General features: G+C 37.3%; 1 protein-coding gene across 3 annotated transcripts in view; it reads right to left on the bottom strand.

The window, feature by feature from the left end:
* The window catches only part of DNAH11 (dynein axonemal heavy chain 11), a 295,301-nt gene that overhangs the window by 255,902 nt on the left and 12,944 nt on the right, over nt 1–26,455 (bottom strand). For all 3 annotated transcript variants that reach the window (XM_070615891.1, XM_070615892.1, XM_070615893.1), the window contains exons 6-10: nt 25,319–25,530; nt 20,370–20,603; nt 19,028–19,195; nt 4,814–4,930; nt 222–359 (exon numbers count right to left, since the gene is read on the bottom strand). In XM_070615891.1, coding sequence (XP_070471992.1) covers nt 222–359; nt 4,814–4,930; nt 19,028–19,195; nt 20,370–20,603; nt 25,319–25,530 — 869 coding nt within the window. The remainder of the gene's footprint in view (nt 1–221; nt 360–4,813; nt 4,931–19,027; nt 19,196–20,369; nt 20,604–25,318; nt 25,531–26,455) is intronic.

Raw genomic sequence — 26,455 nt, 5'->3', positions numbered from 1 at the left:
TTCACAGAACAAACACACGAAACTTCCGTGCTGAGTAACTTGATTAGCAGAAGAGTTATGTCCCTAAGGCAGGTTCTTCATCTCCATAAAGAAAACGAAATAAAAGCATAAAAATTTTAGTGCCTATATCTAATCTTTAGATATCATTAAATATAGTTCTACTTGATAGCATTACCCACAAAAATGAAACTGTGGACATGCTCAACTTTATCCCCACTTACCTGTTTCAGGTGTTCATTATACAATTGCTTACACATATCCAACTCGGCATTAAACATGTGCACTAGTGTGCTGTAATGCGGGCTGAAAATTTCCATGACAACTGGTTTCTCCAGAAAATTCCCAAATATGGTCAAAAGCTATAAAAATCAAAGTGAAGGAAAGGTTAAGAGCCATGAGTTTTTAATACAAATACTCAGCTCACTCTTTCCCCTATTAAACCTCTTAGTTGACTAGAGATAGAACAAAAATCTAGAACCCTGCAAATGTCCTGCAATGTCTCCACATCTAAAACATATTTTTGCATCTCCCTACGATTTCTATGCAACCAAGAAAGCAAATTCTAAGTAAATAATTTACTCTCTTCAGCAGAAAATGAGAGGAGTCAGAAACAAACCACTATCTGTCAGCAATCCCTGACCGCAGCTAACACTCCTTCTGCCTGTTGGGCACCAGGAAATATTTTAGAAGATACTTTGCAGATATAAGAACAGAAGCGAGATTCATGTACTCGTTATTCGTTCTCCCCTCTTGCACATGTATTCTTTAGATATAAGAATATCCACATCAAGGACCTCTAGGTCACACCATTAATAATTATACTGGATGCATCAGTCACAGTGACTGTCCCGTTATGACCACCCGTGTTGCATACCACATGACCCAGCCATGCCCAACACAGTGGCCTGGGGCAGCAGTGGGGACCTTTTCCACAGACAACCATCCACAGGCAGACAGTTCCTTCCACGTCAATGTCCCGGCTCAAACCAATGCCTCGAGCTGATTAGATTCTTTCTCAGAAAGAGAATCAAGCTGTGGCAGGCTGAACCTATGCCGCCAAAATTGTGAGAGAACAGAAACTTCTAGCAAGCAGAGGAAGCCAATGAGTAGAGAGACAGAAAACAGCAGACATGTGGACTGAAACAGGACCACATTGCCAGCAAGCAGAAGAGTGCAGGGCCCTCAAACTCCTCTCACTCAGTCCAGGGAGCCCCCAGATCCAAACCAACTTTCGCCACCAGTTTCCACAAGGCTTAGCTAGCTGGGCAGCCTAACCTTGGACTCCCATTAGCTTCCTGTCTTGTTTCTGGCCCCACATGGATTCTTCTAGCATAAGATGGTTTTCCTTACAAGCAAAAATTTAATTAAAATACATATTTTAATATAACCAATGTTCAGATACTGCTCTGTGCCAGGCACTACATTTTAACGGGCCTTAAAAATGCTATTATCACATGCCCCAGATAAGGAAACTGAGTTATGGGGAGAGAGTAACTTGCCCAGATTCACACAGCCGGTGGCAGAGCTGGCGTCTGACATTCAGCAGCCTGCCATTGGGATCTGTGATTCCCTGGGCAACCTCTTATCTGCCAAGGAACCATTTAAGATTGTTATTTTATTTGCTTACTTTGTATGGGCTTCATAAAATGTTAGTTATAAGGCCTGTTATACAGACATTTTCTTTGAAATAGAAGAGGATATCTCCCCGAAATAATTAATTACAATCAACATGGCAGAAAACCATATGCCAAGCTTTGTGCCTTGTTAGCAATGTGGCAAAAGAGAGCTTTGTCCTTCCTCTTGGGGAAATAATAGGTGTTCCCCCATATTTGTTTTCTTTAAAAAACAGCTTCATTGTAAACATTTTCATAAACTACATTCACTGAAAAAAAAAAATCAACACAATGAAATAATTATACAAACTAAAATGTAAATCTAACCATCTCTGAGAGCCCAATTTAGACAAACACATTCTGGCTTTTTCTCTGGTAATACCAATTATAACTACTGTAAAAACTGCTAAATATTTTAAAATCTTCTTGGTTAGCTGCTATCTAGCAAAATGTAAATTATTAACTTTCTTCTCACAACCATTGTTTTGGTGAGTTAGGACTTCATGTTAAAATTGAAAAGTAAACATCGTCTCATGGATTTAACAAAGAAAGGTACTTCAGCAACAGCAGGGAAACACATTTATTTCATAACATCTTCTTTCAAACACTTATCCTATTGACCACAACTGAAACAATACCAGAAATGTTCTAGCTACATCACTCTGCCTACCTGATATGCTTAGTGGGACTGAACTCCAAGGGCAAAAGAGGAAAGAGACAAGGAAAATATTCTTTGGGGGAGGGTGTAAAGCCAGAAAGTAGTAGTAAGACAAGTCTTAATCTTTTAAGAAGTATATATTATTATAATTTTTTAACATCACAAATATATAAAAAGTACCCTCCAGGGTGAGAATAAAGGTCATTTGAACCTCTTGCTTCCTTCTCATATTGGAACTAACAGAAAAGTATAGACGATGTCCTTCAGATCAATCCCCAAACATTCAAGACTGATTCCCATATATGCTTCTCTCCTAAATATGCCATTTGAGATCTGTAAGGTTTACCTTAATTTTTTTCTTCTCAGTTTCATTATGTAATATGGCTTTTCATAATGCCATTGGCACTGTTCAAAGTAGTAGATATTTATATTTTTCCTAGGTTTGTCTCTTTCAAAGATTTTTTTAATATAGTGCCACTTGAACCATATACACTTCACAATTTTATAGTTTTCAATGATACTATCTGAAGACTTTTCTAGACACTTTTTTGTCTTACACACTTCAGTCTATCTTCACATAGAGATATTGCATTTTAGAGAACCATCTATTAGTATTTTGTCTTGTTTTGTTGTGAGTGCCAACACTGTAGGGGTTGTACTAGTTCTATAATAAAGTAGAATCGTGCTTGATTCCAGCACCCTTCCTGGTCATGTCTTTGCCAAGAGCAGGCATTGAATCATGGTCTTCAGAGAATGGTCTGCAAATATTTATTCCCTGGGATACAACAGTAAATAGTCAGAGCTCATCATCCTACACCTATGGTAGAAATCATTTTCTCTCTAAATATACAACACGGTAACTTTTTCTTCTGCTAGTACTCTCCCTGCAGTTTACCCTTGGTGGGTCATTTCAGTACTGTGACAACCAGTCAGTGCTCCTAACCACAAGCAGTTAATAGGTGCCTGATTTATTTAAGTTATTGCAGAAGGCAGTCTAGATATCACAAAAACTCCAAGACGATGTCCCACCTGTGCAGAGCCTACAGGGGCAAGGTCTCCTATTTTTCAGTAGACAAGGTACAAATATGTGGAAAGTTAAAGAAAAAAGTATATGACAATAACGTAAGAGAGAAAATTGTTTAGAAAAAACTAACTGGCATGTGCTAAAATAGAATCCACATCAATGGTTGTGAGAAGCAAAGAGATTTGAGTTAGAAAAGGCAGGAGCCCTCTGTAATTGAGATTTCACTCTACATTCTTTCTCCCAGTTGTCTACAAAAGCACAAAAGTCGTTCCAGCAACAGAGAATATGACAGACTACTACATAGCCGTTAAAAGCAATACTGTTGAATTCCACTACAAAAGCAAGAAAAATATGTCTGATTCGTTGTTAAGTGAAAAAGGTTACAAGGACCAGAATATGATGGCATATTCTGAAATACGTATGCATATCTAGTCAAAGAAAAAGTAGCAGTAAAGATAATTTTTGAGAGAGAGGATTACAGGGGGTTTCACTTTATAACAACAGGCTATATATTTTAGCCAGCTGCATCTCAGTTTCATCCAAGACCTCTTAAAAGACTAAGAACTACTTGATCCTCATGAATTCTCATGTTAAAACGCTTGACTGAGGCCACAAAACACAAGCAGCTTCATGACCATCTGACCAACAATTTCGAAAGTCAAAATCAAACAAATATTTCACATAAAGTCTGTGTCGGTTATATTGTTTTGCACTGCCATTTTCTACGAATTGTGCCCAGGATTCTCTAGCTGTGTTTCTTCTGATATTGAAGCCTCGATTCCTCTTTGGGGATGTCACCTGAATTTACACTTGACTTGCAATTCTCTTCTTTGAAAATCAAGTTTCACACAGTGCCCTATTCCCTACGTTATAAGCTTTCCATCTGGGAGGACTATCAAGATGCTTTTATTTTATGTAACTCTGAATACCTATATATCATATTTCATCAATTCTATGACATTCTTTCACATTTTAACATCTCTGAAATTGGACTACATTATATAATCAATGGATTCATAATTTTCTGGCAGTATTTTTCTTTATTCATACACAAAATAATGGCATGTCTGATAATCAGACATCTTACACTTGATGAAATACAGCATATAAATTGCTATTTGTTTCAGCCAAAGTAATAAAGTAAGCAGGTGAGCCCAACATATGGAAACAATGGTAAAGAAATGAAATTCTTGAATTAACAGATAGTTTTCACTGTGGCTTAATTTTGAACCAATATTTTGTAGAGCTAAACTTGCTCTAAAGGTAATGAGAGCTAAAAGACTGTGAATGCAAGAAAAGATCAATAGTTCAATGTCCTAAAACTGACCTTGTCTGAAGTAAACTTCATTATTCATTAGTGCATCATTCAAAGCTTATAATTCAATGAGCTGAATACGCAGAGAATGTGACTAGTTAATAGTTTACCCGGATCAGAAAGGAATGTATTCACTCCCTTCATCTAACAGTCTAAATTATTCATTAGTAAAACATTTTTATGATACCTTCTTCAGCACTAACCTTAAATACAGCTTCTAAACCATTGCAGTTAAAGAAACCTTCACAAAGAATTGTCCCAAGCCTTCTGTCAAAATCCAAAATTCTGGACTTAAACACAACATAATCTCTTTCAAATTCCTGCAAAATTAAAAGTAAAATAGTAGTTTATAGGAAAGAATCCAACAGTGAAAATAGCAAATCACATAAGCATAACACCTCCCGCTATTTCCCCCTCTCTCTCTGCATGAATTTATTTTTCATAGCAGGATTCTAGGGAAGATCAAGAAAACTATCTCTTGGGGCTGACCTAGTGGCGTAGTTCATGGGTTTGGATCCCAGGCGCAGACCTACACACTGCTTGTCAAGCCATGCTATGGCAGCATCCCACATATAAAACGAGGAAGATTGGCACAGATGTTAGCTCAGGAGCAATCTTCCTCAAGCAAAAAGAGGAAAATTGGCAACAGATGTTAGCTCAGGGCCAATCTTCCTGACCAATAAAAAAAAAAGGGAGAGAGAAAGCTATATCTGACTGACTATTCAAGTGACAGCCTTATAGAAGCACTGAACATTTAGCACTGTCAGCCCAGGATTTCATAATTCCACTGGCTCAGACCCCAACATCAGTACCTTGACTCACTAGTCTGTCCTTCTACCAATCCATTTTGATTATAAATGAAAAAGCAGTGCTTTTCAGAAAAGAAAAAAGAGAACCCATTCTCATTATAACTTTAGTAAATCTATAAATAGTAAGTTTTGTCTTGTTTTTCATGGAGCAGAAAACCTACCAGAAAACACTATTTCTTCAGGTGAGAACTAAAATCACAGATCTATAAGAAAGCATCATTAGCGACAGAGACGAAACAGAATACTCTTACATTTTCCCACTGTGTTATTAATAGGCAGTTAACAAACCCCGGTTTCCTCCTAACACATAAACACCCACTCCCATAATTAGAAAGAATGAAACAGTGAAAGATTAACTATCATCTGCATAGCATTGCAATCCACAGTCTATAGTGAAGAAGTTGCAGAAATTCAGAAACACTTTGGGCTTTCCAGGCAAACTATCCCTGGAGCGCATGCCACACATCTAACCTAATGACGTCCTCCACTACCTCCATAAATTGAGCCTACGTCTATTAATAGTAACAATAGTAATAATACTAACGACAGCTAACATTTATTCAGCTTTCTGTTCTAAAGTGCTTTACATTATTAACTCTATTCTCACAATAACATACAATGCAGATAACATTTTTTCCATTTTATAGACAAAAGAAACTCAGAGAAGTTAAATAATTTGCCCACAGTCACACCATTGGTGAACGGGAGGACCAGAACTGAAAGCCAGGCAAACTGGCTCCACAGCCCACGCTCCAGCCATGATGTTTCTATGTTTCTATGAAGGCAGGCACCTTATGCTGCATTTAACGCACACTGCCAACAGAGTGTAACAGCAAAGTTCTAGAGCGCTGTGTGTCACAGACCACAATGTTATACTTAGCATCAAGAGGAAGTCTCCAGTCCTCCTGAATTGAGTCAGACAGCCTCTTCATTCAAGGATCACTGACTTTCAAAAGCAAACACAGCTTCCCAACAAGTTGTAACATGCCTAACTTATCCCTCTTCTTGGTATGGCAACAAGGAACGTACAACTTAAGATCCTCAAACATTATTTGAACCCTTAGTAAATAAGTAATATCTGAGACAGGGAAAAATTGCTAATCTCCATCCTGGATAGCTCTCCCTCTCTCCCAAATTCTTTTCTCTCTCTTACTCACTCAACCCGATTCAGAACTGCTGGTGGCACCTCTCCCCTAGGAAGTCCCACAGATAATTCAGATTTATCTTGCACCAATCTGAACTCATTGTCCTCTCTATAAAGCAGCTGTTCTTTTTATATACCCTAGCAGAAATTTCAGCAATCTCCTTGACCCCTTTCTTTCTTGGTCAAGCGGTATCAATCTTTTCTTGTAATCACCTCTCGAATGTGTCCACCATTCTCCATCACTCCAGGCATCACCCGGGTCCAGATCACCATTACCACTCACCTGGATTTCTGTTAACCACTTCCTAACTACTTTCTTTGCCTCTATTCTTGTTTCTCCAAATCATTCTCCAACTGCAGTCCTAAATAAGCTTTCTTAAACAGAAATCTTATTATGTCACTCATTTTTAATCCTCCAATTCATCATCTCAATTCAGAACCCTTAATTTCTTAAGACAAAGTCTCCAAGTCTTATCCTCACCACAAGGCCCTATGTGATCTGTACCCTACTCACTGCTCTCAACCTTTCCCACACTCTCCCCCTTTCACACTTGAGGATCCAGCCACATCTGCCTTATCGCATGCTCTCCCTGTGTAATACAATTTTCTGCTAATCCCTTTCTCCTCACCTGCTTCATTTCTATTTATTTTTCAGTTCTATTTACCCTTCAGCTATTTTCTCAGTTTCCTTGTCACCTCCTCTCGGAAAGGGCCCTTCACAAATGCTCTCACAGCACTCCATAATTCTCACACCCCAGCACTGAGTACACTATGTAATTGCCTACCTGGATTTTAAGCTCTGTGAGTGTAACGGCCAGGTTTATTTTTTCACAGTTACAGTACCAACATTTAATGGAGTTCCCAGCACACAATTGTTTCTCAATTAACCATTGAAGAATAAATAATATGTTAGTATTACTGAAGAATCATTATAAAATCTTTTCTATATTCTGAAAACTGCAAAAATGCCCTAATAAGTGACATGGGAAACTATTGAAGAGTTTTAGCTAGAGAAATGCCATGGTTTGACTCAGCTTCTAAAAAAGCACTCAAGCTCCTATGTCAAGAACAGACCCTAACAGAGCCAAGACAGGTGCTGAGGGAGCATGTTAGGGGCAAGTGCAATAATTCAGGGCAGAGATGAGATCTGGATATATCTTCAGGGTATATCTGACAGAACCTTGTGAGAAAAAGAGCGAGATCATGGAAGACTCCAAGGTTCTGCACTAAGCAGCCCATTATATATACCATTTAATTAGTTGGAGAAGACAAGGAAGAGTAGGTTTGGGGAGAGGCAAAGCAGGAGTTCGGTTTAGCACACTTATTTTGAGATGTCTATTAAATACTTAAGTGGAGATGTTGAGTAGGCAGCTGAATACAATGCTGTGTGTTTGGGAAGTAGGAAGGTCCTTCACCATTACGTTTAATGTGCTCTAGGCTTTTGGTAGATGCTCTTTATCAAGTTGAGGAAGTTCCCCTGTTCCTATTTCTGGGAGTTTTTATCATGAATGGTTGTTAAATTTGGCCAAATGTTTTTTAGACGTTGATTGACACAATCATGATGTTTTTCTTCTTTCATCTGTTGATATGGGGATTACGCTGATTTTCAAATAGTGAACCAGCCTTGCATTCCTAGAATAAACCCCACTTGGACATGGTGTTTAATTCTTCTTACATATGGTTGAATTCTATTTGCTAAAAATTTAAGGATTTTTATATTTATATTTATCAGGGATAATAGTTTGTACTTTTCCCTTTTCTGCATTATCTCGTCTGGCTTTGGTATCAGGGTAGTAACTACTAGCTTCATAAAACATATTGGGAAGTGTTCCCTCCTAGAAATAAAGGGAAGTGTTCCTTGTATTCTGGAAGAGATTGTGTAGAATTGTTATTCATTCTTAAATATTTGGTAGAATTCTCCAGTGAAACAATCTGGGCCTGGACTATTCCTTTTTGGGAGTTTTTAACGACAAATCCAATTTGCTTAAAAGTTATAGTGTTACTCAAATTATCTATTTCACCCATCTCAGGAGGAAAAAATTAACTGTGTGTGATGATGGATGTCAACTAAACTTACTGTGATAATCATTTTGCAATATACACACATATCAAATCATTGTTATACACCTAAAACTAATGTAAAGCTAAACATCAATTACATCTCAAAACAAATTATTTCATATTGGGTGAGTTGTAGCAGTTCTGGTTTTTTGAGCAAATGGTCCATTTCATCTAAGTTGTCAAATTTACACGTGTGGAGGTTTTTTGTTTGTCTGTGGTTATTTCCTATTATTCTTTTAATGTCTTAAGAAGACGTAGTAATAGTTCATTTTATTCTTGATATTGGTAATTTCTCTTTTTTTTCTTTCTAGTCTTGCTAGAGGCTCTATCATTTCAAAGAACCAGCTGTTAGTTTCATTTGATTTTTCTTTTGTTTCCAATGTCAGTGATTACTGCTCTTTATTATTTCCTTCTTTCTGATTGCTCTGTGTCTATTTTGCTCTTCTTTTTCTAGGTTATTAAGGTGAAAACTTAGATTACTGATTTGAAAATTTCCTTTTTAATGCATGCATTTAGAGCCTAATTTCCCTCTCAGAACTGCTTTAGTTCCCACAAATTGATATATTTTCATTTTCACTTCATTCTCTATATTTTATTTCCCTTGAGACTACTTCTTTGATTCATGGAATATTTAGAAATGTACTATTTAGTTTCCAAATGTTTAGAGACGGTCCTGTTATGTTTCCATTACTGATTTCTAGTTTGATTTCACTGTCAAATAACACACACTGTATGATTTCAGATCTTTTACATTTGTTGAGGTTTGTCTTATGGCCTAAGATATGCCATATCACGGCACATGTTTCACGAGAACTTGAAAAATATGAGTTCCGCTGTTGTTGCAGGGAGTATTTTATAAATGTTAATCGGATCCTCTTGGTTGATGGCATGAAGTTCTTCTCTATCTTTACTGATTTCCCATCCACTTGTTCTTTCAATTACTGAGAAGACGGCACTGAGGTCTCCACCTAGGATTGTGGATTTGTCTATTTTTCTTTTCAGTTCTACCAGTTTCTGAATCATATATTTTGCTGCTCTGTTGTTTGGTGCATACACCTTTAGAATTGCTAGGTCTTCTTGGTGGATTGACCCTTTTATTGTTATATAAGGTCCCTCTCTGGTAATTTTTACTACGAAGTCTACTTTATCTGATATTGGCACAGCCAATACTGCTTTCCTTTGACTAATGTTTGCATCATGTCTTTTTCTGTCCTTTTACTTTTAATCTGCATATATGGTTATATTTGAAGTGAGTTTCTGGAAGAAAGTATATAGTTGGGTCATGTTTTTTAATCCACTCTTTTAATCTCTTTGTCTTGGAATATTTAGGTCATTTACATTATTGCTATGTTAGGGCTTAAGTCTGCCCTTTTATTTTTTTGTTTTCAGTTCTCTCTTTTTTCCTTCTTTTTCTGTAACTCTAATTATTTGAACTTTTTTTAGAATTACATTTGATGTACCTACAGTGTTTTCAGTGTATCTCTTCGTATTGCACCACATATTACATTACACATACATTAGTTATCAGTGTCTAATGTTGTGATCTTCCACCAGTTCAAGTAAAGTATGAAATCTTACCTCCCACAACCAATGAGTCAAGGAAGAAATCACAAGGGAAATTAAGAATACCTTGAGACAAATGGGGGGAAAAAAAACCCACCAAAATTTACAGGATGCAACAGAAGCAGTGCTGAGAGGAAAAATTTATAGTTGTAAACACATACATTAAAAAAGAAAAAAAGATATCAGATGAATAACCTAACTTTACACCTTAAGGGAGCTGAAAAAGAGCAAACTAATCCCAAAGCTAGCAGAAGGAAGGAAACAATAAAAATTAGAGATAAATGAAATAGGCAATAGAAAAATAGTGAAAAGAAAAAAAACCCAAAAGTTGGTTCTTCGAAAAGATCAATGAAATTGACAAACATTTAACTAGATTGACTAAGGAAAAAAGAGAAGACTCAAATTACTAAAATGAAAGCTTGGATACTACTACCAATTTTACAGAAATACAAAGGATTATAAAAACGTACTATGAACGATTATACACTAAATTGCAAATCATATATGAAATGGACAAATTCATAGAAACACACAATCTACCAAGGCTGAATCATGAAGAAATAGAAAATCTGAATAGACCTATGAACTAGTAAGGAGATTGAATCAGTCATCAAAAACCTTCCAACAAAGGAAAGCCCAGGACCAGATTGCTTCACTAGTGAATATCATCAAACATTTGAAGAATTAACACCAATCTTTCTCAAACTGTTTAAAAAAACTTAAGAAGAACCATTTCCTAACTCATTCTATAAGGCAAACATTGCCTGATACCAAAGCCACATAAAGATACCACAAGAAGAGAAAACTGCAGGCCAGTATCCTTCATAAATAATGATGCAAATAAATAAATAATGACGCAAACACTCTCAATGAAAATTAGTAGACAAAATCTAGCAGTATATTAAAAGGATTATACACCATGACCAAGTGAGTTTATATAGAATATAAGGATGGCAAATGAAAAATCAATGTAATACATCACACTAACAGAATGAAGGGGAAAAAAACGGCCACATGATCACATCAACTGGTGCAGAAGAAAACATTACAAAATTCAACATCCTTTCATGATAAAAACACTCAATAAAGTAGGAATAGAAGGAAACTTCCATAACCTGATAAAGACCATCCATGAAAAACCCACATCTAACATCCTACTCAATGGTAAAAGACTAAAAGCTTTTCCCCTAAGATCAGAAACAAGACAAGAATGCCTGCTTTCACCACTTCTATACTAGCCAGAGCAATTAGGTAAAAAAAAAAAAAAAAGAAAGAAAGAAAGAAAAGGCATCCAAATTGGAAAAGAAGAAGGAAAATGATCTCTGTTAACAGATGACATGATTTTATGTGTAGGGAACCCTAAGGATTCTGCACCCCCCCAAAAAAAACTATTAGAGGTAATAAATTCAGCAAAGTTGCAGGATGCAAAATCAATACACAAAAAGTCAGCTGCATTTCTAGACATTAGTGATGAACAATAAAGCTGAACCCTTACCTTACAAGATACATAAAAATTAACTCAAAATGGATCAAAAAACTAAATACAAGAGCTACAAGTATAAAACTCGTAGAAGAAAATACTGGAGAAAATTATGAGATTGCATTTGGCAGTCAATTATTGGAGATGACACTGAAAGCATAGGCAACAAAAAAAAAATAGATACGTTTGACTTCAACAAAATTAAAAACTTTTTAGCATCAAAGGACACTATCAAGAGAATGAAAAAACAAACCATAGAATCGGAGAAACTATCTGTAAATCATGAATCTGATAAGGGAATAATGTCCAGAATATGTAAAGAGAACTCCTACAACTCAAGAGAACACAATTCAGAAATGGGCAAAAGACTTGAACAGACATTTCTCAGCAAAGAGATAAACATTGCCAATAAACACTAAAAGATGATCAACATCACCAATCATTAGGGAAATGCAAATCAAACCACAACGAGATATCACTTTACAACCATTAGGACGGCTATTATCAAAAAAAAAAAAAATGAAAAAAGAAAAAGAACAAATGTTGGTGAAGATGTGATGACACTGGAATCCTGCATTGCTGGTGGGAAGGAAAAATAGTTCAACCACTATGGAAATCCATATGGAAATTTCTCAAGAAGTTAAACATAGAATTACCATATGATCCACTAATTCTAATCCTAGCTATATACACAAAAGAAGTGAAAGCACGGACTCAAGCAGATACTTGTACACTAGTGTTCATAGAATGATTATTCAGAGTAGCCAAAAGGTAGAAACAACCCAAGTATCCATCAACAAATGAATAAACAAAATGCAGTATATACATACAATGGATTATTTAGCCTTAAAAAGGAATGAAATTCTGACACATGCTACAATATGAATGAACCTTGAAGACATTATGCCAAGTGAAAATAAAACCAGACACAAGAAAACAAATATTGTTTGGGTCCACTTATATGACGTAGCTAAAATAAATTCATACAGAGGGAAAGTAGAACAGAGATTACGAGGGCCTAAAAGGACGGGGTAATAGAGAGTTATCATTTAATGGGTACAGAGTTTTTGTTTGGGATGAAGTGGATAGTAGCGACAGTTGTACAATATTGTGGAAACACTTAATGCCACTGAATTTTACACTTAAAAATGGTTTAAATGGTAAATTTTATGTAAAATACATTTCACTACAATTTTCAAAAAGGTAAAAAAAGAGGGGCTGGCCCCGTGGCGGAGTGGTTAAGTTCGCACACTCCGCTGCAGGCGGCCCAGTGTTTCGTTGGTTCGAATCCTGGGCGCAGACATGGCACTGCTCATCAAACCACGCTGAGGCAGCGTCCCACATGCCACAACTGGAAGGACCCACAATGAAGAATATACAACTATGTACCGGGGGGCTTTGGGGAGAAAAAGGAAAAAATAAAATCTAAAAAAAAAAAAAATTATAAAAAAAAAGGTAAAAAAAGAAAAACCTTATCTCTACTTTGATCCCTTTATTCTCTTCCATTTATAAAATAATGGTCTTAAATATTTTCTGTACATAAGTTTAGAGTCACGGTGTCATAATTTTTGTTTCCTCCATTAAACAAATTTAGAAAACTCAAGAGGAGGAGGAAAGTCTATTGTATTGACAGATATTTTTGCTTACCATATTGTTCCTGGTGCTCCAAGGTTTCCTCTTTTATCATTTCCTTTCTATATTGAGGGTTACTCTACTAGGAACAAATCTCCTAGTTTTTGCTCATCTGAGAATTTCTTGATTTCCCCTTTATTCCTGAAGGGTATTATTCAATGGGTAGAGAATTCTGAGTTAACAGTTCTTTTCTTTCAGCACTTAAAAAATATTTTGCCATTTCCTTCTGGTGACCTTGATTTTTTATAAGGGATCCATTGTCATTGAAGTCATTTTTCCCTTTAGCTAAGCTATCATTTCCCTCTCACTACTTTCAAGATTTCTTCTTTGTGTTCAGTTTTCAGAACTTTATTTATGATGAGTCTTGGCATAGATTTCTCTGGGTTTATTCTTGGGTTTATCTTTCTGCTATTGATTTCTAATTTCCTCTTGAACCTGTATGTGTGTCTTGCCAAATTTAGGAAGTTTTCAGCCATTATTTCTTTGAGGATTCAGCCTCACAGTCTTTCTCCTCTCTTTTTGCACTCCAAGAACATGAATGCTAGGCTGTTAGTGTCACAAGGCCCTGAGGCTCTGTTCATTTTGTTTCAGTCTATGTTCTCTTTATTGTTCAGACTGAGTGGTTTCCATTGCTATGTCTTCTAGTTCACTGATTCTTTCCTTTATCCCTCTATTCTGCCATTGTACCAAATCACTGTGCTTTGTATTTTTGTTATATTTTTCAGTGCTGAAATTCCCATTTGTTCTTTATATCTTCTATTTCTTTACTGAGGCTTTCTATTTTTTCATTTGTTTCAAATATGTTCACAATTGCTTGTCGAAGCATTTTTAGCATGGCTCTTTAAAATCTTCGTCAGGTAATTCTAACAACTCTGTCGTCTCAATATTGGCATCTATCAGTTGTCTTTTTTCATTCAGTTGAGATCTTCCTTGTTCTTGGTATAATGAATGATTTTTCTACTGACTCTGGACATTTTCATATTATGTTACAAGACTTTGGATCTTATAACCTTCAGTTTTTGATAGCTTTCTTGGATATTGCTCCAGCCTCATCACTGTCAGGTGGAGACAGAAGTCCACATTCTCCATTCAGCATCCATTAAAACCTAAGTGAAGAGCTCCTTGTCATGGCTGGGTACTCCAGTTCCCCATGTGGTCTCCATGGATGTGACAGTGCAGGTAACCTGGCTACCATCTGGCCATGTTGCAAGTCCAGACTCTCCACTAGGCTTCCTCTGACCCTACCCCAGCATAGTAAAAATGCTGCTGGGTAAGGAAAGAAATCTTGAATTCCATGTGGTCTCCACTAACACCACAGAGAGTGAGCTCATCATTAGCCGGTGGGGATGAAAATCATAGCTTCCTACTTGGTCATCACTGAGACCACTCCAGTGGAGATGGGGACTGGGGTACCTTGTTACAGACTGGGTGTAAGTCTAGGCTCCTCATTCAGTCTTTGCTGACATGGACGGGGTAGGACACAGTTTCTTCTGTGGTGTTTAGCTAAACTAGAGAGATTATGGTCTACAAATTTTGTCTTGCTAAGCTACTCCTTTCTTGAGATCAGGTTTTATTGGGGATTTTTCTGTCTGTGCCCATTGGTGTTTCCAGGTTGCCAGTGTCCTCAGCTCCAAGTCTGGTTTATCTCAGGCAACAAGGAAATTCAAGGAACTCATCACCATGTTGTCTTTTGGGTCCCAAGGTCCCTAGCTGATCTGCCTTCTTTTCACCTTTCAGAGTTTTCTTATGCTTGTTTTCTATAGAGTGACCAGTGTTTTAGTTGCACTTAGTGAGAGGAATAGGGAAAAGTACATCTACTTCATCTTCCCAGAAGCAGAAGTTTCTAAGTAAATTTTTAAAGAATGACAAGTACTATTTATTTTTAAACGTTATTTAAAGTAGATAAATTCAAAGGAATAATATGCAATTGTTAAAAAAAAAAGCAGGCAATGCTATTGGAGTGATACAGAATGACTGCTAAAATACATTAAGTGACAAAGCAAGGCATAAACGACATGCAGAGGATGCTATTTGTGCAAAAACAGAATACAAAAGAATACATACATGTATATGCTAGTACAGGCACCAAACATCTCTGAAACATTATACAAAAAATTCATCATGGTAGAGGCCTTTGGGGAGTAAAAATGGAAGACAAGTGAAAAGGAAATGGGGTAAGAAGAAGGGGACTAAATTTTTGCATATGTTACCTTTCCAGAAGAATAAATAATGTTTTTAAACAAATTTTATCTTGAAAAATAAGCAAGAAGACATATGAAAATCCTGTAGATGACTAATAAGAAATGTATATAGCTAAAATTAGAAAACGCTACATATAATAATAGCAAAAGAATGAATACTTCAGTAGACTGGAACAGAACAGAGGACTAATTGTAGGAACTGGAATACAACCTAGCATCAATTACCCAAATAACTACTTTCAAAATATATTTTAATTCTGGCACAATGGCAAGCTAGATACCTGGATCGATTTTCCTACAAAAAAAGGAACACAGACACAGCATCTCAGATCACTCCACCTCAGGGCACAGGTCCTCAGGGAGTTCCTCCAATTGCCTCAGATGAACTTATTCCCTTCATTTCAATGGGGCTGCAACAAGGGAGATAAAGACTACAGAGGCGGAGTGGCACAGCGAAAAGAGTGCTGGGCTGGGGTTGCGAGTTCCAGATTGGAATCTCTGTTCCACTCCCTGGGAACTGTGTAATCTCAGGTCATTTACTTTACTGCATCAGCCTGGGAGGTCACTCTGAGGGTTATAGTGAAAACTCAGCAGGCATGTGTGGGAAGGTTTGCCCTATAACGCCTGGCGCCCAGCACTTGCTCAGTAAATATGAATGGACTCTGAGCAACAGGGACTAAGTGGAGCCAAGGGGTTCCTCTCAAGAGGAGAGTAGCAGCCATCCTTGTTTAGTTATCTAGGGAATTTTATTTAATCAAGTAACACCTCAGAACATCAGCAAAGCAAAGCTGCTGAGCCTAAAGTCACCTGACAAGCTGTTAAAACTTAGTTAAACTGAGCTGTTAAACAATTAAGAAAGCAAGTCTCTTAGTAAGTTTGATATTATAATACAATTTTGTTGTCTATATTCACTAATAGCAAACTTACTAAGAGACTAGAACTTAATGATTCTAACCACTAAAAAGAAAGGATAATTACATACCGTGATAGAGGTGATAATTATCGCTACAATGGCAATCATTAACAATGTATAAGTGTATCAAATGAACATGTACGTCTCACATTTGCAGTCTTATACGTCAGATATATTGCAATTAAAAACGTAAACAGAAAGCAAGTCTCTCCCCATAATTGTCTAGATCTCAAACAGTCCTGTGGGAAGAAGTCAACGAAAATACCTAAAGTGACCTTTCCATTCAACATGAATAATTGAGAAACCCAAGAACATTTTTGCGGATACCCCTGAGAAAATCCCCACGTTCTGTAAATGGTCCAGAGTGGCAGACCTTTTGCCACACTAATAAAGGCTCCCAGCCTGATTAATAGGCTTGAGATTATTGAAAAGAGAGAAATAATAGCATTTCCAAAAGCAAATTACTAGTAATTATTTCTTTAATTTACTGGAACATATTTAAACCATTTTTATGCCAGCGTGCAGGAGGCTGATCATCAAACACTCGACTGTTCTGTTAGCCCTAGCGTATCATCAACAGGGACCAGGGAACGCATTAGGTCGTATGCGGTAGGAAGGGAAGGGCACGGCGGTGGGCATGTGTCATGGGGATCCACCTGCGTGAATACACTAGGTTGGAAGTAACTTGCTAAAATAATGTCTCATGAAAATTACCAACTGATTTCATCATAAAAATCAGAGTACAATTGGGGCTGGCCCCGTGGCCGAGTGGTTAAGTTCGCGCGCTCCGCTGCAGGTGGCCCAGTGTTTCGTTGGTTCGAATCCTGGGTGCAGACATGGCACTGCTCATCAAACCACGCTGAGGCAGCGTCCCACATGCCACAACTAGAAGGACCCACAACAAAGAATATACAACTATGTACCAGGGGGCTTTGGGGAGAAAAAGGAAAAAAATAAAATCTTTAAAAAAAAAAAAATCAGAGTACAATGAACTCAGCTAAAAAGCACCAAAATTAACAGCTTATTAAGAAAACATATACAATCATTGCAATATTCTGAGCCAATATTGATAACCAGGATACGTTCAGAAAAATCGAAGTTCTTCTTCAACATAAGCATACCAATTAAGTAAACGTTTAGTTAATTCATGTTTTGATTTCAAGGAATGCCCAAAGTGAAGGTGCTTCTAGACTCTATCCTAAGGCAAGATAACCAGAAAGGAAAAGGAAGGGGGACTTCAAGGGCAGGTTATTGATGTCTCCACCCCAGATGTGGAGATTGGAGGTCAGCCTTGCTCATTTTCTTTGCAAAACAAATGGGACTCCAAAATACTAAATACCAAAATACAGATACCAAGCAATATATGTCAAGAGCAACTGAGTTTTCTAGTCCTACATGTTTGTGACTGTGCCGGCTGTGGGCAGACAAAGGGATAAATTCAGGATCTTTGGCATTGCTAAAGTAGTGACATCAGCTAAATCTAGCCATGTTATCCAACTCTGGTACTCCAAAAACCTGCCAGGTTTTATAATCACAAGGAAATCAAGACTCTGTGCTACTCAAATGCACCTGAGGATCCCGTGCATGCTGAGTCTCACATTCCTCCACTCAGCTGCTCAAGAGAGCCAAGTCAAGGCCCCAGTGGAGTCCCATTCCATCCACATTCACCGAATGCCCAAGGGCCAGACATCTTGCCAGGCTCTGGGGATGAGCCCAGGCTCTTAATCACCATGGTCCTACGTTCCTCCTACTTCTCCACAAGTTAGCAGGACCCACAATGGCTGTGTCCTCTTCCCGTTAACTCCACTGCCCATAGCTGACTAAGTTTGCTGACCATGTCCTTACAAGGCTAACACACTGCACTTGTACATTTCAAAGAATCGATCATGTGGTCACATGTAAACACAATAGTGAATAAATTCACATTCATATAAAACAATGAGGATGAGAGCTAAATCTCTGATGTTTTTCTGTACCCAGGCTTCCCCATTCTTCGCAAACCACTAAAATGAAGCTATTTTTATCCTAGCACTACAGGAATGCTCACAGGTAACTCCCTGGTTACTAACATGCTGACGGTGACAGAAAACAGAAGCAGCTTCAATCTGCAAGCTGCCCCCTATTTCTTGAGGTTGAAATTATGAAACTATATATATAGCTCTAAAGAATAACAATTAAAAAACATGAGAGACAACAAACATGTTAATCTGTGGATGGAATGGGATGAAACGAAATGTTCAACTAGACCAAAAAATTATCCAGTGATTCGGGAAAGGCTAAAACACACTAGTTACACGGATACCAGATAATCAGATCAAAATGAATTAACGTGGAAAGTTCCTTTCCAATATACATAAACAAGAAACAAATCCAGACTGAGGTCCACTGTTCTAATAGAAACAGTTCTAAATATTCTGAACTCCAAAATGAAAAAGCCTAAGTTCTGGTCCCTGATCTACCACTAAGCAGATAAGAGACTTCAGGCAAGTCATTTAATCTCATTCATCCTTGAGAGTATAGACTGGATGGTACCCATTATAGCTGTGACCATTGTTCTTTCCAGATGTAAAATTATAGGAGTCTATGAAACGAAAATGCAAAGGTATAATATTACCATGTTATTATAATCAGATGGGTCATAAGTGCTCTGTTTAAAAACTTTAGAGAGTTCCGTAAATTCTTCACTCATCTCATGGATTTGTCCATTTAAAATTGCTCCCTTGGTACCGCCAAATTCAAGTCTTTCCAGCTTTTCAAATTCCAATATGGTGACAAAGATATCCTTTGTAAAAACATAGGACCATAAAGATCTTTCCACCATCTCAAGCAGGAAAAGAACATATTAGTTTCAAGGAACATTTTCAAACATTCAAAATCAGTGAGTTAACTGACACTTACACGACGGAAAATAAAGTGTGATTTAATTAAACAAAGTTACTGCCCATTTTCAAAATCATACTCTGATTTTCATATTTACTGAGAATTTTCTAGCAGTGCAGGAAACATCTACTCTGCAACAGCTAAACATATGACTGCCTAATTTTATATCCTTCTAACCATAAGTCAGATCCCCAGGTACGATCCCAAACTCCTATTTTCAGCCCCTTTCACTGTGCAGTGAATCAGCTCCCTTATTGAAAGAGAATGTAAGGGACTGTCGTGAAAGGGTGACAAGCTGCCTGTAGTTAGGCATTTAGCATTTACACTTGAAGAGGCATTTGGGCTGATTAGATGATGAGAATTTTCAAAACATAAAGCTCTAATTTTTAATAAAATTCAACAAATCTTATATTAACAAAAAAGTCCAAACTTGCTAGAAAGAGCTTTACAAAGAAAATAAGGCAGGGTCACTAGTTAAAACTTTTTCTGAAAACCTTAGCCAGTTGGCTACATACAAATATGTGTTTGAATGTGTGTATATATGTGTTCATTCAATGTTTGGTTTTTAGGTATTAAAACACTTATATAAAGCACATATTTTCATGTTCTTTTTTTTATAAATAGTTTTAATATTTTTACACTGTATGTATTTATATGGTAAAATACAGTGTAATATTTTAGATTATCAAATGGATTTTCAGGTATGGAATCCCAACGTCAAACATATAAAGGGAAATTTAAACATATAAAGGGAAAAAGGGATTCCCTTCCAGCTTCCTGATTTACAACTGTCTTCCAGGAGCTTAGTAAGTTGTAAGTCACAGGTCACCAGTACATAAAGAGATTCACTTATGATCAGTATACTAAAAGAATCAAAAATAAATCTTAAGAAGTCAAGCTACAGCTTTTAAAACTTTCTCGATAGCAGCAGCCTTGAGAGCTCCTCACAAGAATTACTAAGAAAGGAGACCTCCCACCTCCCACTCAAATAGAACTGTTCCCTGAATCACATAAAAAGCTACAGGATTTTTGACCCCACCTACAATATGAATAAATTACAAGTCAAAAAGGAATACCTCTATTTTCATGAAACGGTCAAGAAATTTGTCAAATCTACAAAACACCAGATGAGATTGGAAATCCCAGGGTTTCAGCTCCTTATTTCCTGGAAAATAGCTTGCCAATTCTTTTCTATAGTTGAAAAAAGAATTTTTGAAAGTCTTTAAGATGTTAATGGCCACCTGCACCTTTTCCAGAGAGTCTTCGATTTCTCCTTTCAAAAGGTCTCCAGGTGAAAGGTAAGCTATTGCCTAGGATTTAACGAAAGGAAACACGGATCAAACATATGTTTAACAGGTTTTCTTAAAAACACCTCTGTTTCAATGAATCATTTTATTTTTATTTTTTTTTTCAATGACGCCTTTTTAAATGACAATATCTAGAATTGGGTCAGCAATGCTATGAGACAGAAAGCACAAATTCTACTAATTCAGACACTTGAGCTTCAATGACATACTTGTATATGTTAGAATCAGCTACAGGAGATGCTACAGTTTCTGCATTTATACATTCTAGCAATGACTAAATTTTTGCTAAGCTTCACAGATATGACAACTATGTAATCAAAATTGGTATGGATATGTCTGCTGGCAAATATTCTGCATAACTGTTTTTTCATACAAAGAAATACTACATAAGTCAGGGGGGGAAATCTATCAGACTGTGGATTTTAAAAATATGGTCACCTTACCTGGCACAGCATCACTTGCAAAGGTGAGAAAGAGCTGATATAGGTGAGCAGACCATTGGCAATTCTTTAGGGTTAGAAAACTTCTCTTTCGGGGGCTTAAGTGCATTATAGGACACAAAATCTAGCTGAGATGTGGCATATGAACTAGTTTTGAATAGAGGAAATAGAAATGAGAGAAGGATTAAAGGAAAAGACAGACCAGCAGATTCATATAGCCCCGACGGTCACAGTAGCATGATTTACGTTTCTTCCAGTCCTTTCCTCTCCATCTTTGTTATGAACATTCAGAATTTCCTCTTTAGGGTCCTCAAGAACCTATACATTCTAAAGGTTCTTTTGTATGCTATTTCATCCTGGTGCATCTTAACCTCATATAAATTTTAGGTTTAAATCATGTGCTTTTAATTTTATAGTTGCTTAGAAAGTTGTTGCAAATCTCAATGGAGAAGGTAATGAAAGTCATTGAGTTCAACATAGCAGACGGAAGGATTTTTTTTTCTAAATGTAGACATATTGTCCTTCTCCCATGAATGGCTAGAGTTTTACATGCAATATAGACTCTGTGCCGTAAATTAGAAAATCCTTTAGTGTCTAAAAACCCTACTGATTAGAATCTTCCAAGTTCTAGCTGTAGATTCCCAGTCTCTGCCCTTATTCCCCACTTAGACTGGATGGAAAACGACCTCTACATGAAGGCTGCTAACACCACACACAGAACAGGGAAGAGAGCTACGAGTAATCCCTCAGCAGTGTGAGTTATAAACTAGTTTACACTTTGGTATGGGCCAGGGATTCTGTAGACCTTTATCTATACGTGCTCTTCATAATAAATGTGTCCTTTTAGGGAGCTAAAAAATCTATGGTGATGACTCCATTGCCTTCTCTGTTTCAGCAGCCCCCTGTGACCTACTTCCCTACATCTACAGTAACTTCCCTTGGGCAAGCCATCCTCACATTCATTCACGTCTTGGCTGACCCTCACAGAGATGAGACATTCACAGCAATTAACTTTCTGTTCATACAGCCCACTGTTGAATAAGGCCTCCTAAAACAAGGGTATAGTACTAAAGATCCTAGATTAGAAAACTCGGTCTCTATCCTTTTACTAGGCAGCAGGGTATACAAGGGAAAAAGCTTCAGCAGGGGCAAGAGACTGGCCTGTGATCCAATCAGGGGCCACTAACTGCTTTGGTGACACTAGCTAAGTTATCTCAGAGGATCTCAGTTGCCTTATCTGCAAAAGGAGAGAGATGAATCAAGGGTGAACCTCAAAATCCCTTTTGGCTCTTAACCTCCGAATTCTTTTCTGCTTCCTCTAGTTTCTCTGGAGCATACCCAACTCTATTTCTCATGCTCAACAGTATCAACACAAACCAACAAAAGGCCATTGGATTTAGGCTGAACTGGTCCCACTTCAGATGCCTTATAAACTAAACTACTGCTAACAAATTAATTTATCAATTAGCCAATTATTAATTAAGCAATTTATCAACTGTATTGTTAGTTTGATGAATGTCTCTCAGCTTCTTCTTCTTTTCTCTTTTTCATGCACTTTTATGGACTCTTTCTTTTGCTCAATCCTGACACATCTTTTCCAAGCTCAGCCTCTCAAACTTAAACTCTTCTTCACCTAGGATCTTGTGAATGACAATATCTACAAAGGGGGGATACCAAGCCATGGGAGAGACAGGGTGGTGGGCCTAGAGTGGTAATGATGCACAATGACCAGAGAGTAGAGTCAAGTTACCAGAGAAACCTTAAAAAAAAGACCCATGACCAAAGCTCAAGTGCGCCATCATCCAAGGAAGCCAGATGGTGCCTTTTATATGTCTGACCTATGGTAATAGTCATTGTTAGAAAACAAGGGAAGAGTACCACACTTGCTTCTAAACTTACAAAGTGTTTCTAACTATGACTAGAATGCCTAGAAGGACCAGGCAGATAATGAAAATGAGTGAAGCAGATCAGGAACAACCGCAAACAGTGGAGCTATTTAACCCATGTAAAGGACAGCACAGAACCCATGTAAAGGGACACCTGAAGCTCTAGCAACTGCCTGTGCCAAGAGAAATGGCAGAACCAGTGAAGTGAGATCTCTGACTTTTCAGTGAAGGCTGGAATGCTGGAATTTAAATGAGAACTCCTCAATTTAAATATTGGCAATAATTTTTAATTTTAAAATATTATGCAAAATAAAAACACTGCATTGATTTACGGGACAAATGCAACTGACCGAAAGCCAGCTTGTGACCTCTGATGCATAAGACGGCAAGGGTTCAAATGTTTCATAAACACACTGAGGCATGATGGAAGCAAAGTACGTGAAAGCTACACGAGGAAACATGATTATAAAAAACACATAAACTGTGTAATCACATATATCACACAAAGCACAAATTAAGAAACAACATGGTACCACTACATACCCAATAAATCAACCCCAATTTTTTTTAAATGGTAATGCTCAAAGCTGGAAAGTTATAGTAAAACTTTTACACATTCATAGTAGTGATGTAATTGATATAATCTTTCAGAAAAGAATTTGTAAATATTCAATATTGTTCAAGAGCCATGAAAAGACTGTACCCTGTGATCAACATCAGGAATTTATATTGTCAATTATCCAAGTTAAGGAAAAAGAATTTTTGCATAAAGTTGTTTTCTGTATGTTGTTTACAACAGAGGAGGCTGGAAGCAACCTAAATATCCAGTAGCAACAAAATTATCTTCCAAGAAGCTAGTAAAAAGTAAAAATTATATATATGAGAAAATGCCTAAATATGTATAAGTTTTGGGAGAAGGAAAAATAAAAAATGCTGAATTTTAGGGTGCTAGAACTGCAGGACTATTACCATTATTATAAATTTTATGCAATGAGAATATTTTACAATTATCAGTATGCCACATATTACATTGTAATTCGCAATAAAAACTGTTATTTTAAAATATGGAACACAGCGTAATGGATAAGAACCCCATCACTTACAAGCTGGGTGACCTTTGGGAAGGCTATTTATCTTCTCTGGACTTCCGGGTGTTTGTTACCACAAAATGAATCTACTATGTATATCAACGTTGCTATGAAGATTAAAACTGCGAATTTATAAAGGGCTTAGAAGAGTTCTTAGCAAATAATAGGCACTATACGGTATTTGTTAAATAAATATACAAAATAAAATTAGACATCGAACAACTTCTGGAGGGCAGGTGGAGTTTAGCTCTTCAGGGAACCAAGGTCTGAAAGTTGGCTCATTGCTGATTTTTGATTCCTAACATGTTGCGGCAGATTTACTACCAAGTGCACTTGGAGAATCAAGGAAATCAGGTCAACAGGACCCCTGAACAGAAGCCAGGAATAGTAACCAAGGAAGAAGAGAAGCTACATTATTTCCTCGGGAGCTTGGCAAACTCTGATCATTGACACAGACCAGGGGCCGGGGTAATAGGTTTACAGGCTTATAGGTAACCTGGACTTCTTACAAGCCACCTGCAACAATGAACGACCCGCTTTGGGGTTTATACATTAACAGGGCTTTGCAGTGAAACAGTTTTGATCACAAAATGAGATGAGGATCCCTCAAAAGGGGTTTGGGAGAAGTGAGGGGGTCTCCCAAACTGCCATAGGGGCTGTACTAGGTGGTCATGGTCCTTCACAGGGAGACGCAAGCCACACTGGATTACGTGCCCTCCAAGCATCTTTCAACCCTCAGATTATGTAATATTCTGATGTTATGGACACAAGAAGAATGAAAGTTCACACAGAAAGGATAAAGAAGTAGTCCAATTTTTTTTTTAACATTTTTCAAGTTTACAGTAGAGAATTATAAACAAGAGACTTTTAAAAATCAACAATGAATCAGAATTCTTTCAGTACAATTCTTCTACTGTTTTTTGAGGATGATTTTCTTTTAGCCGGCTTCTCTTAACTTACTTTACTTTCCAGCCAGTGTTCCTGTGGAAACCAAAGGGAAAGCTACAAAGTACTACGTGTATCTGTCTTTTATTAGAAGCTGTCTAGAATCTCTTTGAAGAAAAGAGGATATTAAACAAACAAAATATAGTAACAACCTGTCCTGTGAATGTATCTGACTCATTTCCAGAGCTCCTGTGCCACTTAGGATAAAAAGTCACCTGGCCTTTGTTACCACAGAAGTTCTTTGTGAAAAAAGAGAAAAACGCTGTTCCGACTGTATCCTGGAATTATTTTTCATTGACCTAATAAAACCTACCACATGGCAATGATTCTCATTGTTTCTGTTTTTCAATGTTACATACCTGGTCGATGAAGAGATTACAAAACTCTTGCAACAAAACTATAACTCGAGCAGGAGTATTATAAAACTTGGAATGACTCCAGATCAGACAGATGGTATGAAATAACGGGGCGATTAACACCCGGGTCTGAGGGAATTCCGTCTCCTGGAGACGCTGTATGTGTGTCCTCAGGGGTCTCAGGTAAAGATCCACGTCTCGGGCTTCGCGGAGAGCTGAAGGGAAAGGAAAGCACCATGAATGTGAGGCAGTCTCTCTCTTCTAAAGTCTCTTTACAAGTTCAAGACAGCAATGCAAAACAACATGGCTGTACTTAAATGTTGCCCTCTTTTTATATCACTTATCCCACAACTGTGATGTTTGGATGGCTTTACTCACTGTGTGTCGTGACAACCATTCAAGGCAGGCCCGGTGCAGCTACTCTCAGTGCAAGTAAATCGTGCCTGAAGACTCGGTGAGAAAATACCCTGAGAGTCTGAAGAAATTTACTCAACCCTGTGGAAACTGTGGGGATAAAACATCTCTGCAAAGTTGCCCCTTAATGGTTACGATTCATCACTAGAATGTTAATTCCTCCCAGGGACTTGGAACTAGCACAATTTAATCATTTATTGTCTCACTCCAGCATCCTATGAGACTAACTCGTGCAAGGACTGGGAAATTTTCTATTATATTATTAATCAAAATATAACTACTAAAATTGCTAAGCAGGGGTGATGAAAATATTTTGGAACTAGACAGAGCTGATGGTTGTACATTGTCAATGTACTAAACATTACTGAATTGTACACTTTAAAAAGGTTTTTTGTGTGACTTTTACCTCAATAAAAAAAATTAAGATAAAAGTAATATTATTTTAAAAGGCCATATATATGAAGAAAAAATTAAATATTTAACTATTATTAATTGCTGCTTACTCCAAATTTTCTCTTAATTAAAACTGGTCCTTTTAATGTGCCCTAAATGGATCTCCATCAGACTCCATTTTGCTCCTGAGGCTACAAATATCTTTGACTAACGAAGAACAGGCTTTATTTATGAAGGTAGGGCGAGTAAAGTAAATTCCTGTTTTCTGGTGTTATCCCAAAAGACTCCTGTCAGGAGAAAAAAAACTGCCAAACTTTGTTTTTGGCTGCCAGT

The sequence above is a fragment of the Equus przewalskii genome, chromosome 4, assembly GCF_037783145.1.
Source record: "Equus przewalskii isolate Varuska chromosome 4, EquPr2, whole genome shotgun sequence".
In the NCBI taxonomy this organism is placed as follows: Eukaryota; Metazoa; Chordata; class Mammalia; order Perissodactyla; family Equidae; genus Equus; species Equus przewalskii.
This window is presented reverse-complemented; position numbering and strand designations above follow the sequence as displayed.